Genomic DNA, 17,318 nt, shown 5'->3' with positions numbered 1-17,318 from the left:
GATATTCAAGGATCACCTGCTACAAGCTCAGGAGTGCTGCATCCCAACTAGAAGGAAGTGCAGCAGGAGGGCCAGGAGACCTCCTTGGATGGATAAGGAGCTGCTGAGGAAAATTCAAAGGAAAAAAGAGGCTTATAAAAAATGGAAGCAAGGACAGGCGGCCGGGGTAGAGTACTGGGATGTTGTCCGGGAAGCTAGGGACCAGGTTAGGAAGGCTAAGGCCCAGTTAGAATTAAACCTAGCCAGGGATGTTAAGGATAATAGGAAGGGATTCTACAGCTACGTAGCAAACAAAAAACAGACTAGGGACAAAATAGGTCCCCTGAGGAAGCTTTCAGGAGAACTGGCTACACAGGATTTGGAGAAGGCTGAGGTTCTGAATGGCTTCTTTGCCTCGGTCTTCACTGGCAAAGGCTCTGACTGCACCACTCAGTTCTTAGAAGGTAGATGCAGGGACTGTGAGAATGAAGACCTTGGGCCCACTGTAGGAGAGGATCTGGTTCGAGACCATCTTCAAAATCTGAGCTCACACAAGTCCGTGGGACCCGATGGAATCCATCCGCGGGTCCTGAAGGAGCTGGCGAATGAAGTTGCTAAGCCACAGGCCATCGTATTTGAAAAATCATGGCAGTCAGGTGAAGTTCCCAATGACTGGAAAAAGGGAAATATAACCCCCATTTTCAAGAAGGGGAAAATGGAAGACCCAGGGAATTACAGACCAGTCAGTCTCACTTCTGTGCCTGGCAAAATCTTGGAGCACATTCTCCTGGACAGCATGCTAAGGCACATGAAAAACAACAAGGTGCTTGGTGACAGCCAGCATGGCTTCACTAAGGAGAAATCCTGCCTGGCCATTTGGTGGCTTTCTATGATGGGGCTACAGAATTGATGGATAAGGGTAAAGCAGTTGATGTCATCTACCTGGACTTGTGCAAAGCATTTGACACTGTCCCACACGACATCCTTCTCTCTAAATTGGAGAGACACCAATTTGATGGATGGACCACTCGGTGGATAAAGAACTGGCTGGAAGGCCGCACACAAAGAGTTGTGGTCAATGGCTCAATGTCTGGCTGGAGACTGGTAACGAGTGGTGTCCATCAGGGATCGGTGTTGGGACCAGTCTTGTTTAACATCTTTGTCGCTGACATGGACAGTGGGATTGAGTGCTCCCTCAGCAAGTTTGCCAATGACACCAAGCTGTGTGGTTCGGTTGATAATGCTGGAGGGAAGGGATGCCATCCAGAGGGACCTTGACACGCTTGTGAGGTGGGCTGATGCCAACCTTATGAAGTTTAACCATGCCAAGCGCAAGGTCCTACACCTGTGTCGGAGCAATCCCAGGCACAGCTACAGGTTGGGCAAAGAAGAGATTCAGAGAGGCCCTGCAGAGAAGGACTTGGGGGTGTTGGTCGATGAGAAAATGAACATGAGCCAGCTTCAGTGTGCGCTCGCAGCCCAGAAAGCCAACCATATCCTGGGCTGCATCAAAAGGAGCGTGACCAACAGGTCGAAGGAGGTGATCCTACCCCTCTACTCTGCTCTTGTGAGACCTCACCTGGAGTATTGTGTGCAGTTCTGGTGTCCTCAACATAAAAAGGACATGGAACTGCTGGAACAAGTCCAGAGGAGGGCCACGAGGATGATCAGGGGACTGGAGCACCTCCCATATGAAGACAGGCTGAGGAAGCTGAGGCTGTTCAGCCTGGAGAAGAGAAGGCTGCGTGGGGACCTCATAGCAGCCTTCCAGTACCTGAAGGGGGCCTATAGGGATGCTGGGGAGGGACTCTTCCTCAGGGACTGTAGTGACAGGACAAGGGGTAACGAGTTCAAACTTAAACAGGGGAAGTTTAGATTGGATATAAGGAGGAAACTCTTTTCTGTTCGGGTGGTGAGGCACTGGAATGGGTTGCCCAGGGAGGTTGTGAGTGCTCCATCCCTGGCGGTGTTCAAGGCCAGGTTGGATGAAGCCTTGTGTGGGATGGTTTAGTGTGAGGTGTCCCTGCACATGGCAGGGGGGTTGGAACTAGATGATCTTAAGGTCCTTTCCAACCTTAACTATTCTATGATTCTATGATTCTATGATTCTTTAGAATCACTGCACACACCTGCTGTCTTTCAGTTGGAAGTCCCAGCTACAAACAATGCACTCAGAGGAGAGACCCTACCTTAATGCCAATTCAAAACAACTTCTAATGAGAAGAAACTACCTGAATTTAGGAATGTAGCTTTTACTGTTAACCTGCATGTGGTCCTTTCCCAGAGAGATATCACTGTCATTGACACTCAGTGTTAGGAAAAATGGGCAGGATAGAACAGCGCTTGAACACTGAGCCTGAATTTAAATACGGTTTAATCTTGGTTCATAGGATAGGCCTTAACAAATGAGTGGTGTCTTAATACAAATATAGTCCTACAGAGATCTGTTGGCTGTTGTGAAGTTCCAGAAAATAAGATGATTCTGTCGAGAGAGGGCAGCCCAATAGGATTAGCCGGGCTGCTGATATTAAACAACTACTTTATAAGGATACGTACATTTAACTGGCGCATTTTGTCATCAAAATTACTTTCCGAGAAGTGCTCCACATTTGTTAGCTGGAGGTCCATTTCTGTGAGCCAAACGAGGATACTTTCTCTTGTCCCCTCAAATTCATCTCTCCGATTGGTGAAGTGCTGAATAGGAAGAAGCGAGCCACGATTATAAGACTTCAACTACTAAAAAAGGTGGTCATAGAAGCCCTCTGAAAACAGTGTTTTGTTTCAAAATTGCTGTTAACCTTAAGGGCTGTCGGGGAACATGGCAGCATGCCATGTATAAAACCTGCTCCTTTCCTGTAGTGATGCTGGAACAAAGTGTCCTAGGTTAGTACATTCTTTATATGAGAGAGACAGTAAAACTTAGGCAGAGCAAGATGGGCTTATAAAATTATATTCCTGCTTCCACACTGGCTATCTTCTCCCACATCATTATACCAGTGTAAGTTATTTGGACTCAGGTTTAACATCTAATTTGTTCTAAATTTAGAAGACAGACAAAGGAAGCAAGCCCCATCGTTAATTAAAGTGCTTAAAACTGTAACATTGAAATTAGTAAACCGATGAAGAAGCTAGATCTCAGATGACCATGCCAGTGCAATTAATGTACCATTTGGCATGGAAGCCAGGAGGAGCTATCGCTGCTGCCATCTCCCACAAAAGCTAAAAGACATGCAGCTTGTGGTACCCCATTTCTTCTCAGTGGATTTACTGTTCAGGAAAGGAATCGCAGAACATCCCAAACTCTAACTTCACAGAGCAAACCTGTCAGCACTCTCACAGCCTCATTCTCTGACTTTTGGAATCTAACCATTTTGCCTGTCAATTGCTTGCAGCACTGCTATAATTACAAGTCAGGGAGTGATAAGTTTTCCCCAGGGCACAGCACAGAATATCTGCTCAGAGATCAGTTTAACTGGACAAGCAGGACACTTCACTGATGTGTCACAAATACATTCTTCTGTGTAATACAACATTCCTCTGTCAGGCAGAAAGCACAGAAGAACAATGTGTTACAGTCTTCAACTACCAAGAGCCCATGGCAGGAGGGCTTGAACTAGATGATTTTAAGGTCCTTTCCAACCCTAACTATTCTATGATTCTATGATCTACCAAGGATATGTTTACACCATATACTTGGTGAGACCTTTCTAGCTCTCCTTTTCTACAATGGTAACTCAAGACAAAAAACAACTCTAGGTAGTTGCTCCAGTATTCGTTTTGCCCTTGGGTAATTCCTACAGACACTTGTAAGTGCTCCTCACTCTCTCACCCCACCGTGCAATTACCTTGAGTCTCCTCAGAATAGCAGCGACTCGTTTCTGGAGATAATCCCAGCGCTGGTTGCCCTCATGTACCATCTGCTTCAACTTGCTGGCTGAGTCTGTGCGGTTCTCGCGGGCGAGGCGCCTGTACTGCTTATTGATCAGCTCCAACTGAGTGAGTCGTTCATGAACTTGCCTCTGGAATGCCTACAAGGTGAATCAAGGAAGTCAGCTCCCTTGCCAGTAAGAGAAAGGATCTGGATACTACTATGTATCACAACAGATGATGATGCCCTCCCCTTAAAATCAGACTTTCTAACTACAAAATTAAATCCAGAGAAGGACCTGTATTTTCATTAATCTGCTCAGACTCAGCTCATTAGGAAAAGAAAAGAAGAAGAAAAAAATTCAACCCACAAAAATCTCCAGCCTACAAAACGCAAATATTTAACTTGCAAGCAGGATCTTGTCTGTTTATAGTATCTGCTTCTCCACAATAAGGAAAAATAAACTGAAACCAAATAAATCGGCCAGACACCTAGCAGCCACACAATGGCCACATTATTTATGTTCTCTATGCCACCACTGCCTAACTGGTGGTTTTTCAGTGATCGACACATTTCATATAGACATTAAGAATTCATCAGTCTGGACATTCAGCCTGCTGCTGACCATAAAGAAATTAAGTTAAAAAATTCACCTCAAATTTCTTCAGTTCCTCCTTTGCATGTGTGTACAAAACCTCTGAGGAATTAGGCCTAGCTGCTATCCATTCTGATGATACTAGCCAATCTTCAAAGCGAGAATAGTCTTCCAGAAACCTCTGCCATAGGCGCCAGGTTTCCTCGATTCTAAGATGTAAAGGAAGATGTAAAAATGGAAAGATTTTATCACAAGCCAACTATTAATTTGGTATTTTTTTCCTTTTCAGAATTTAGCTTGTGGCAAAAGCTACAGCATTTGTTAAAAATGCTGCCCCAGGCTTCTTCAGGAGGGGTAAGAAAAAGACTTACTTCATTCGCCTTTCCATAGACATGGCACATATGTTTCTCCACCTTCTGTCCAAACTCCTGGTAGTCTGCTGAATGGAGTCACACTCTGTCTCGTTAGCACATGCATCTGAATCGTGTAGTAGGACTTCACAAATATTAAACACAGATTCCACCCCTGCGGTGTGTTGCTCTATGTCTCGTTGCAGATCCTGCCATTGGCAAAAGAATAGCTTGAGTAGAAGGAAACATGCATGGCTAGACTTCACACATACCCTTCCAAAATGCTGCAGAAGATGGGGAAAGAGCAATTTGTGTGTCATGAAAAGCTTATTTAGCTTTAGAAAACAGACTTGCAGGATGAGCTGTGCAGATGACAGGCTTACAGGTCAGAACAGAACTACCATGCAAGAAAGGGATTGTTCAGCTTTCGTTTTTCAGTGAAAGTTCTATCTTCTCATTAACAGTCTGCACAATTTTAATGTGCATACAAAATCCAAACCTTACATGTACCATAAACACAAAAAAGTAGCCACATACTTACTAGATTTGACAGTGTAAGATGACAGTACCTCATATCAGCTTACTACCCTGTAAGACTTGACAGAGAACTCATAGAACAGTTCATGTACAAGGACAAGGGGTAACGGGTTAAAACTTAAACAAGGGAAGTTTAGATTGGATATAAGGAGGAAATTCTTTCCTGTTAGGGTGGTGAGGCACTGGAATGGGTTGCCCAGGGAGGTTGTGAGTGCTCCATCCCTGGCAGTGTTCAAGGCCAGGTTGGATGAAGCCTTGTGTGGGATGGTTTAGTGTGAGGTGTCCCTGCCCATGGCAGGGTGGTTGGAACTAGATGATCTTGAGGTCCTTTCCAACCCTAACTATTCTATGATTCTATGATTCTATGTACTTAGTGACTATCTGATCACAGGCTGGTATTAAGAAATACAGCACACGAGTAGCTGGTGTTACACTGCTTTTCTCACCCCCTCTTGTAGAGCTCCCATTTTGACAGACTATTTTAAAGGTTCTGGCAAAGACCCTTTGTTTAATCTACACTGCAGATTTCTTCTCCAGAGCCTGCATATCCATCATAGTCTCCAGCACAGTCTCATTCTGTACCTATATCTAGTCCTACCTATTCAATGTAATTGAATAACAGAAAAACAAAGCCTTATCTAAGTATTTCTTATTGAAAAGACAGCTCTGTACAATGCTAGCAACTGTAAATATTGATGAAATTACAGTGTTCACTATACTTCCATTTTTTCAACCCTTTTCTGGCTTTCCTAATGAAGGATATGAAGATTGTTGCTTGGATAACACTTATTCAAGCAACAGTCTCTATTGCTTGAATAACACTAGAACAACAAACACAAAGGAACATTTTTTTCTGACAACAGTGAACAGAAACTCCCATTAAATAGTATTAGTGATTTCAGTGGGCAGATGAAGCTGAACTGGTGTTACTTTAGACTTACAAAACCAAAATGAAATAAAGCAAATAAAAAAGCCCCAACACAGACACAGCTTGTAGTAAATACAAAAAGAGGTGAAGGAAGGCCTTCCCAGAAGTCAACAAACTGCAAGGAGCTCAGAATCACCCAGTAGCAGTCTTCAGTGGTCTTACATGGGTACCTGAAAGTAGGTCTGAGCCATAAATAGTCAAAACTTGGCTTGTGGGTTTCTGTGGTAATGTACAGCTTTAAGGAATGTGGAAGCCAAAATCTTTACACAGATGAGAGATTGCCAGAAGCAGACCCAACACAATTTTTGACAGCTTACTAAGGATTTACAGCTTTTTTTTGAGTAAGATGCAGCAGTGTCTTTTGAACACAGGCTCTACCCTACTACTGGTACCAGAGAGACTCTACTGAATTCATTAAATTGCACTGATTTACAGCTGTATTAGTGAAAATAAGAATTTGGACCACAGATTACAAATCCACTCTACTTGCACTGTGGTAATGTTGCTGACACAATCTCACTACTTTCAGTCATGCCTGGGTTCAAAGAATAACCCTAGTCAGAATCCTTGCCATTTTCCAGCGTGTTATTCCAAATGAAACAAACACAGCAAACTAAGTAATGGAGCCAGGAACATACACTGAGCCCCAAAAGGTGCTTTTCCTTCCAACTCTGCACAGCATTGCCCAGAGAGCTTAAACAGACTACATGCTACTGCTAGACATTTGCATTACCAGAACAGCTTTGAAATCTTAAAATTAATACTATTAACATTTTACTCTTCATCCTTTAATTGAACAAACATGCTATAAAACATCTCTGTGGATGCACAATGCTTTTGAATGTCATTATTCAAGACTGAACAGGTAAAGATTTTCCAGTCATGGATGTCAAATAAAAGAAGCCTGCCGGGCATATTTCTCACTATTATTCTGCTCTTGCTGAAATAATTATTAAATATAACTGGGGAAGATCCTTTTACTTGTCACATTCAGATAAAGCTTTCCCTATTGCAGAGCAAAAGAGGCTTTTTGCGGGGGGTTGTTTTTTTTTTTAAACTGTGGTCTTTTTAATCAGCATAGTCTTCTCATACACAGTCTGCTAAAAGTTTGCAGCAGGAGTCTAGAGGTGCTCAGAGGTGTGCTCGAAACAATTCAAACAACAAAGCAGTAAGTAGCTTTGAGCAGCAAATGATGGATCTTTACAGTGAGCTGAAGCTTGAACACTCATAATAAAAACAGTTCAGACACAATTCCTTCGTCCCTAACGTTCTCAACCTGGCAGTTTATCACAGCCTTTGAGAATGCAAAACATTTGGATGGAGAGAAAATATTTTTTTGTTCTTTATACAACCATTCATAATGCAGGGTGAAACCACTAGAGGCACCGGACCAAGGCTTCTGGTGTGTGACCAACTCCTGTAGTGGAGCTGGTGGGAGCCATCTCAACTCCTGTTGCAGGGGAGCTGGCCCTTCCCATGATGTATGGACACAAACACATGGAGAGCCATATCAACCATGGAACACAGCCCTCAGGTCTGGGTCACTTAGGGATCTTTCCTTAGACATGAAAGCAGCAGGCTGAGAGAGAAGATGGGACTGACAGGAAGAACACCCACAGGTGTTCTTAAAGGCAGATGCCATAAAGCTTCCATGCTTGACAGCTTTGATCTTGATCCTTGGTTTTAGGACAAATATTCTTGTTTAACTCAAGGGCAAGATTACAGGCAGTTCTCAGCCTTCCCACAGAGGCACTTTGACCTGGAGCAGACTTACAGCACAGCCCTGAGAAAAGGCTGCCTCCACCAGCAAGTCTGTGCTTTGGAGAAGTTTCATTTCTTTTCTTCCTGGCTGCTTAAGACAGACATTTACTCCAGGACTGTCCAAAACACCTCACACTTCCACCTGGCTGGATACCTGGCACATTCAGCTGTGCCCAACCCTTGCCATCTCCAGCATTTAAAACTAGGATAGATCCTGAAGATCTCCCTGGTAAGCCACTGTCTCGGACAAATGCCTACACACACTCAACCAGCACTCAATGGTGCTAGGATTCATGCACCATCTCACCCAACCTTGAGGTGATCAAAGGCCTGCTTACTGGATCAGGCCTCAGTCAAAGGTGTGTTTGCACAAGTCCACCCTCCAAAACTTAAACATCCTTCTTTGCCAAGCTTGCTCTGTTGCCTGCAACTAGTGGAAGAGAACTGAGCTAGTGAGGGCAATATACCAATATCAAATCAAAGCACTTAAATCTGTCACAGCTAGTTTGCAGGAGACCTGGCTTTCACGCCTTGTCAGCCTAAATCATCCTCATGTATTTTGTCCACTTCCTGTGCCCTGCCTATCATTATGAAACCTGCTGTACTTAACTGAGCAAATGTAAAAATGCTTTTGTTTGTATTTTCCATGTTTTCCTTGGGTGGAGAGGACGAAAAGCGGAGGGATAAGTCAACAACATACTGAAATTACAGCAAGCAAATGAAAGTTTTCCATGTAATGCATCTTGGCAGGAATATGCCATGAAAAGCAAACAGTTAGAAGACCTTGCTAAAGAAAAGAAACAGGTGATTTTAAACCAGGACCAATGTAATAAGCAGCATTTTAGCTCATTTACTCTGGCTGCTGCTATTTCCTACCTGCTGTTCTGCCAGTCTCTTCTGGATTTCTTGGTCATCACAGATGTCATAAATCACAGGTTTGGAAAGCTCAGACTCAATCTGGGCCAACCAGGTGCGAAGGTTACTCATGTTTTTGTCCAACAGCTGCATAAATTCAAATGTCTCCTTCAGTTTCTTCACCCTAAGCAGACCAGTAAGAACACTTTGTTACAAAGATCTGCAATAAGTGGAAATGATGATAGCAGGTGGTGATGACAGGCATGGCTTTATGAAGCACTTACTGTTGCACCAGTCTGTTGCCTGTAAATCAGGAGCCATGTTTTAGTCAAAACCTACCTAAATTGGCTTAGCAGGGTCCCACTCTACAGCTGCAGGAAGCTCTTGTGTGAATTCTTTAATGAAACTATATGACCAGAGTGAATTTTCACATGCTAGTTAGCTCTTCAGTCAGCTCCTGGACATTTGTTTCTGTGAGAGTTTATACCATAACATGCCACAGTTAAACTAAGATGGGTATCTATGGTCTGATTTTCCTGCTGTGAATTATATCCAGTGTCGTCTTCAGTAACCAACAGGACCATTCTAATCAGCAAAGGTACCACTCTGCCAATGGAGGCAGAATTTTCCCAAAGCACAGGCCCAACACCCTGGTCAAATGGATGCTGACAAGAGAGAAGGCCTGAACAAAGGTCTGAACTGACAGTGCCACAACATTATAGCTCTTCTAAATAACATGCTGAAATGTGTGAAGATGTACCAGGTTCTCCTGGCGGATTAAAATGAAAAAAGAAAAACCCCCAAACAATCCTGAAGAGGGAGAACATCCAAGCACTAGAGAGAGTTGTGCAAGAGACAAGCAAATGAACCATTACGACCATTTACTTTTCTTATAGCTGTTTGTAGCACAGGTCTCAAACTGCAGACAAGCTTTTCTTTATTCCCAGCCTTTATGGCATATTCCCTTGTCAAAACCCCTTACCAGCCCCTTAAGTTATGCGAGTAGCACATTTGTACATTTTGTGCTACCCCATGTGTTGGAAGAATTTCTGTTAAACTACCTCACTGCTCTCAGGTCTTTCCTTGAAATTCTCATTTATTGCAATTCCAAACAAAAATCACTAAAAAGCACAACAGTGGGATGACACTTCTCTCTTCTGACTTCAGACTGGTATCAGAACTTGCCATCTAGACTTTGTAGTTAATGGAGAAAAAAATACAATAACCTAGATCATGATTTCCATCAGACCTGTATTAAACATCCAAATCACCAGATGAGATGAACAGTACCAAAAAGGACGTACTTGTCTCCACGAACTATGATGGTCTACCCTGCAGTACTATAAACATGAACATCGCAGATGCTAAGTCAGGTGAAGTCATTCCGTGCCTGCCTTAGAGAGACCCCACTTCTAAGCCAGCATTGCTTCACTGCGCTGTTCTGGCTGCTTGCATTCCTCTGATGTGTAGTTCTGTCCCTCTGCCTTGGGAGGGATTTTTGGACCTTGTATGTAATTTTTAAAATGCAGATTCCTGAATTAAGCCCTCAGTTACTGCCTATTCTAGCAACTACCCAGATTAGCCTCATTATCTAAGCGCAGGACAAAAAGTATGCACTGTGAAAAGGCCAAAACATTCTTCATTAATTAACCTCCTCTGCTGGGAACTATCACTAGGGGTCTGAGATGAACCTTAACATACTTTGCAACACCAGTGTTGTGCAGGCTAGGTCTGGAGCATCATGGGGGGGATGTAAACTCATCTAGTGCAGTGAAGGATTACATCAATATAGCAGTGTCCTGACAGGGTACCTGGATGCTGGTCCTGCCCTTCTTTGCAAGAAAAATCCATTTTCTGGTCCGCCATCCTGCCTGCTGCCAAACTATTCTACAAAGTTTTAGAGGAGAGGGATCCAAACTGCCTGTAACAGAGTGGCTTTTGCAGATGCCTGTTGCAGAATATGATACAATGATGGAAGAAATACAGGACAGCTAATTCATAATGAATATGTCACTTGCTAAGCAACAACCCATCTTCTCAGCAACCAGAAGGTAATCAAAGAGGATACACACATCAGCTAGACCTGATTTAAGGTAAAGCACTTAGAGAGGAGATGTGGGAAATGATCCTGCTGGATTTCTTCAGTCCTATTCGTTATTGTGAAGGTACTGAGTAAGGCCAGCAAATTTGGAGTCTCATATGGATTCACAGCATGGGAGGCACCTTCCCCTGCCTCTTGTCCCAAAAGGATGAGTAAGTACTTTCAGTTGTTTTACAAGGAGGGTGAGAAGAGCACAGTGCTACAGTAGGACTCCTGGCAAGTATTTAGCACCTCTGCACACTCTAAAACATAAAACTAGTCTTGGCTGGTTGATGCAACCCTGCAAGCCAGCCTGAAGAATTTGACAGAAGTCCATGGTCCACCTTGTTCCTTGCAACCACAAAGTCATTGATACTGGTGTAAAGTGGAAAGCAGCTGCTTCTGCCCCTGTGCACTGACAGTACTTTCTACTGCTGCAGCTGACAGTGAGGAAGCCAGTGGATAAGAAAGGCATTTAGCTGCTCTCACTTTCCTTAACAAGCTCTTTTCAGAGCTCTGCTCCCAACTTCAACCCTGCATGCAGAATGCATCTGGCTCCCAAGCAAACAGCTGCTATATAAATCTTCCTGCTCCTGGCTCTGCTTCTATTAAGTGGTGCTCAATGAACATGTCATACTCTGGTAACTGTAACTGCACTTTCTTGTGCTATCATAGGCTGGCAGTAATTTACCTGGGAGAACAAATTCTTCCTCCAACCTATCCCTTGCTTCTGCCTCACCAGTCACTTTAGATCCAGTTGGTTCTGATGCTCAACAGGGCTTGTGACTCCCCAGGGTATGTGGCCCACCAAAGACAGGTGACTCGGGAACTATTCTTCCTGGAGAGATATGATACATGAAGAAGCACTAGAAGAGCCAAGCCTGGGGAAAAGTCTGAACCAAACACCCATGCTGTTGCATTGTTAACTTCGCATGACTTCAGGCCAGTCAGGAGGAAAGCAAGGCTCCATTGCTGAGCTGTCCCTCCCTGGCTGTATCCAGTGACAATTTATTCATTGCACATTCTGTGACATTCCTCACTAGTGCTTTGGTTATGTCTCTCTGGTGAACTGCAAGAGATGAACGTGTTGGGACCATCTGATGCCACAGTTGACCTCCTGAGACAACAGTTTACTGTGCTTAGTATCATCTGTGCTTCCCTGTACCCCCTTCTCTTGTTGTATCCACCTCTTTGCCATCATGAAGCTGCATTACAGAAAAACTCAGGGGTTGCAAGATATCTTTCTTCAGTCTGCATATTGGATAACAGGTAGGTGAAAGTAGCAAAGGAAGAAAAACAAAGCAATATTAGATTATAAATAAATTTCTCTGACAGCACATGGAAAAAATTAAAAACCAAGAGTTTTAGAACCCAAGTGGGGGGTCTGCACCAAAAGAATCCCCAAGAGTGTTATTTTGGCTTAGGCATCACTCTAAAATCCAAGTTAGTGATTATTACCATAAATAGGTTGGGCTTTATCTACTAGTGTTACTAGAAGCAACAGTATCAAAGACAGCAACACTGTTGGTAGTGCAGCCTTATACTGACTTTCTAGCAATCGCCATTACAGACACCTCACTGTAATTTAGTAATTTAATCTTTTACATATTCTGGATAGAATATGCCATTTGTCAGTAATTTAACCACTCTCCATGTTCTAAATCATTAATCTCCAACTTGAGCTAAGCAGCTAGAGAAGAATAAAACCCTAACAGAAGTTCACACTAGCACAGTGTGTTGATAGGAAGGTAGCCATGTCCAGATGCTCACACTGCCTGATCTGCTGTTGCTGCAGTCAGCAGACAAAGAGCCCAGTGTAAGCTGGTAGGGTTCTACACCGAAGCAACAGAAGTCACAGGGAACTGCAAGTTTACCGGCTACAGCTCAAAGAAAAACATAAAACACTAATTACAATCACAAAAGTATTTCCCAACAACCATTCTCAGCTGCATTTCCGCACACTGTCAGTATTCTTGCAAATTATCTGCTCTTTGCATGAAAGAAACCTCATCAGCTCATTTGAGATACATCCTGAAGGCACTATTTGTTCAGAAAGACAGGCCTCCTGGGAGCTTTGGAGGGGGTACACAGTGCAAGCCTCCAAGCCTGGGGGCAAAAGCTCCCCCAACGTCCAGGTAACAAATCACCCACCCAACACACACTGAATGAAGAGCAATAAAAGTTCAAGTGCAGCAGCTCAAGGAAACAGCTCCTCCCAGTTACCCAGAAGTTGAAGAGGCTGCCACCACTGTTGCTTGAATTCTTCCTCTACAGTCTTATTCTCAAGTTACTTGGTCAAACAGGCAAAACTGACTTATTATTGAATAAAGGACTACCTACATACAGCTGACTTCCCAATGAGAACCCACCATTCAACATGCCCCCAGAAGCAACAACAACAACAAAAAAACCCCAACAAACTCAAACATCTGTTGTACTTTGCAATGGGCCCAGCTTAAAAGATATCCTGATCCAAAACAGTGTTTGGACACATGCATAAGATGCCTGGAATAAGCCGGGGAAAAAAAGCCAGTTTCTAAATGTTTTAATCTTTACAACAAAATAGAAATGGCAGAAAAAGAACAAAACTAGTAGATTATAACTAAAAGCTGGCTGCAAAAGTGAACAGAAGGACTAACTGACCTGACTCAAGATTGGATTTGAATCTTAATACCCTCCATGAAGCTGCCAGCACTGGGTTACAAGAGAAGTGTGTTAAGCTGCTTCAGGCTGAACAACCGCACAGCCCCACAAATATACAGAATATTCTGTAGCAACTACTCAGGAAGTATATAGGAGTAGAAGGTACTCTCAGGTTCACTGAAATGTATTCACACAAAGAATCGCAAAATGCCTAGCAATTGCATCGCATTAGTTGCCAAAATGCTGCATTAAAAGGTATAGGGAAGCTCAAATAAGGTAAAAAGTAACATTCAAATTTTAATGCCTGATGAAAAACATCCTGACATATATTCCAAACTCCCCTTCACAAGCACAAACGTCTTCAGAAGAAGATACCACATACATTTCTTTTTAACAGAAGAGGAGCTGAACTTGCCCTGCCAGCTGATAGGATTGTTTACCATCCCGTGAAGCAAATGAGATGCACAGACCAGGAAACCTTTGTTCAGTAAGCTGCCGGCTGAGCTTAACCATGTGAGGGACAAAAGACCTGATCTGGAGAGGTGATGTCAAAGGCAAATTTTAGGCCTTCATATAAAATGCAAGGCTGTTTCTTTGTACAGCACGGGGCCGCAGTACAATGACAGGAAGCCCCAGTGTCTGTGGGCTGTGTTAGCACAGTAAGCAGAGCAAACAGCGCCTGTGCCGGAGAAGGCTTTTCTCATGTTACCCTGCCAGGGAGCCCAAAAGGTCGTCGCAGCCCTCCACCGCCGTGGGTGCAAAGCCCCTAAACACGGCTGATTTTAAGCGAGAGGCGTCTGAGCACTATTCCTCCTGCTAACGTGCCGCATCTCCCCTCACCCACTTGTCCAAGGCGAATCGCAGGGAGCCACTGGCTCATCGGTGCCCTACCCCCCCCCCCCCCCCCCGCCAAGGCCAGACCCGGTGCGCCAGCGATGCCTGCTCCAGCTAACCCCACCGCGACCGCAGCCGCCTACCAACATAGCACTTACGGTTTGCAAGAAAAAACCATTCCTCAGCTTGCGAATTCCAAGCTGCAAGGGGGACCAACCATCTATGCAACCACGGCAGGCATGGAAGAGGAAACCCCTCCTCCACAGATGCCCTATTTATTCATCGCTTTAGCATCGCATGTCGGGGGGGAGGCTCGCCCGTCATCCTCCTCCCCGACCCCCGAGGTGGGGAGACACTGTAGCTCTCCCCAGTTTTAACCCCTGCATTTTGGGTTGGTATTTTACCTGGCAAATGGTCGCATCCCTTCTCAGAACAAAGCCACGAGAGCTTTATTCTGACACAAGAGAATTAGCACAGAAGGAAACGCAGCTGAGCGGCTGCCTGCAGCTGGCGACAAAAAGGTTGCACGCTGGAGGCTTCGGCACTGAAAAAGGTAGATGTGGTGCTCATTCTTGTGAAAGAGAGAGACTGGAGCCTCGGACCCGGATGATTTGCAGCAGAGTCAATTTGAAGTGAGCCCAAAACACCACGAGAAAATGTACATCCACGCACAGGCACCACGCACACAGATATATCCTTACTTCCCCTGCGCCCTGCTCTCACGCCTTCACCACTGTATCCCAGGTATTTAAGCATGAATTAGATCTCCCACACACTAACCTGTCCTCTCTTTAACCTTCCAGTGTAGGCAGAAGGCCTCCCAGTGCAAGTAGCTTGTTATACTGGAGGACAAAATAACCCCTAATCTTCATTTATGTCATCATTCATTTGTGAAAAACACAATGTCATGATTTGTGTTATGACTGCCAGAGATCACGGGGTGGGAAAAAAAGGCGGAAGTCAGAGAACCTTGGATTAAAAATCACTCCCCACCCAGGCAGTATCAGGGAAAAAATAAGGAAGCTATGATAATCCCACCAAAAATGCAAAGGTTTTTCAGTATTCAGGTAATTTTCCACAGACCTGTACTGGCTTGCCAATCACTCATTCAATACATGGCAGGATAAAAAGCGCCTGGGAAGACCCTGCACACCACTGAGAGAGCTTCAGACATCTGCACAGGTAAATCATGCCCAGTCACTTGGCAGTTTAACCTGATCATGGCCCGGGGAGGTTCAAAAACACATTCAAAATGGTACATCTCAGAAAATGGGGAAATAATGCTTGCAGCTTGACAGGCAGGCACTGGGAATGGTGAAAGCATGCAGGAGACAAGGACTGCCTTTGCACAGCCAGCTCACCCTGCTCCTGGCACACCTCGGCACACATTGCATAACCAAAATAAGTCCAACCATCCTGCCTAATAAGATAATGAATTCTGACACAGGTTTTGCACTGAAGAAAAGCATAATCCCTAAAGGACAGGGAGACTGGAGAACACTGAAAGAAATCAAGCACTTTGCAAGGGAGACTTCAACTGTCCGGATATTTTACTTTTTTTTTTTTTTTTTTTTCCACCAAAATAAATACAAGAATGAGATTTTTACAGTGGTACTGACACAAACCAGCACAACTCTGCTGAACATGGCTGTTAACGTTCACCTGGGGGCCTCCCTGCAGCATACTTTGCTTCCCTTGCCACGCAATACTGATCTGCAGCAATTTAAAAAGACCTTTGAACTGACTGTGAGCTGCAGCAGGGTAAGACAACACACCAACACGTGGTGCCTGAGTGTTTGCCCTGCCAAAGGGTAATAAGCAATGTGGTGGAAAATAAAGAGAAAGACCAGCCAAGAGGCGCTGTGAACTTGCTTGCTCCCTGTGCCTACCAACGTGAAGCCAGCTGCTGCTGGTGTGGCAGCCCAGCTGCAGTGCAGTGCAGGGAGGAAGGGTAGGCACAGAGCAGTAGCTATATAAATAAAACCTCCATGGAGCCCTTGCATAGCTCAGAGTGGTGTCACTGGAGAACTTCAATTCCATACCATTTTACTGCAACCTGCAGTTTCAGGCTGTTTGGGAATTTCAGCTAGGGTATGCAGGAAAACGGCTGAAAACACCATGAATCTCCCAAGTGTGAAGGAAGGGGATGACTTTGGTTGTGGCAATTTAAGATTCCTGGATACTGCAACGATGGCTGAAAGCTTCTAAACACTAGTTGCTGAGGATTAACATTTAACAGAATGAGCAGGCACATCTGGCCTTGCTGGCTTCCCTGTTTTCATGCTCACATTCATGGGTCATTTGAACCAATTCCTGCTATGTACACAAAAAATGTGCCTTTCTCTACAAGGCTGAAAACATGGACCAGACCCACCAAGTAAAGAAAACACATCAGAGTTCCCACAGCCAGAACAGCTGAGAAATGGCATCCCCCATCCACGGCTTAGCAGCAGTGAGAAGAGCTGCCAGATGCCTTGAGGTACAGAAATGCAACATGTGTTACTGTAAAGACAATATTGCAGACCCAGCTCTGCTGGAGAAAGCCCCTGATGAAGCTTGTAGCTTTAATAAAGGCTCAAGCAAAATCCCAACACACTGCGCTCATTATGCCAGGCAGTGCACACATCCTCCCATAGCACATGGATGCTCCTCCAGCCTGCCAGCAGGCACTATGCAAACATCAACACAGAAGGCAAACACTTCCCCGTGGGACTGGGAAGCTGGTATCAGTGGCGAATGGGCCAGGGAAGTACACTGAGGAACATGGCCATGCACACCACAGTTCCCTGCAATTCTTGCCCATTACTTCATGGCTGGGGATGTAAATCCTACTCAAAGGGGTTTTGGCGGTCTACCACCCGCATGCAGCATGTGCACTCCTTCTACTG

The 17,318-nt window shown here is 44.5% G+C and overlaps 1 protein-coding gene across 1 annotated transcript in view; it reads right to left on the bottom strand.

Annotated features, from left to right (window-relative positions):
* Positions 1-17,318, bottom strand: part of SYNE2 (spectrin repeat containing nuclear envelope protein 2) — a 175,578-nt gene that overhangs the window by 9,968 nt on the left and 148,292 nt on the right. The window contains exons 99-103 of the mRNA XM_065683130.1: positions 8,895-9,057; positions 4,814-5,001; positions 4,501-4,651; positions 3,825-4,007; positions 2,536-2,673 (exon numbers count right to left, since the gene is read on the bottom strand). Of these exons, the coding sequence (XP_065539202.1) occupies positions 2,536-2,673; positions 3,825-4,007; positions 4,501-4,651; positions 4,814-5,001; positions 8,895-9,057 (823 nt within the window). The remainder of the gene's footprint in view (positions 1-2,535; positions 2,674-3,824; positions 4,008-4,500; positions 4,652-4,813; positions 5,002-8,894; positions 9,058-17,318) is intronic.

Source organism: Lathamus discolor, chromosome 6 (genome assembly GCF_037157495.1).
Source record: "Lathamus discolor isolate bLatDis1 chromosome 6, bLatDis1.hap1, whole genome shotgun sequence".
Lineage (NCBI taxonomy): Eukaryota > Metazoa > Chordata > Aves > Psittaciformes > Psittacidae > Lathamus > Lathamus discolor.
This window is presented reverse-complemented; position numbering and strand designations above follow the sequence as displayed.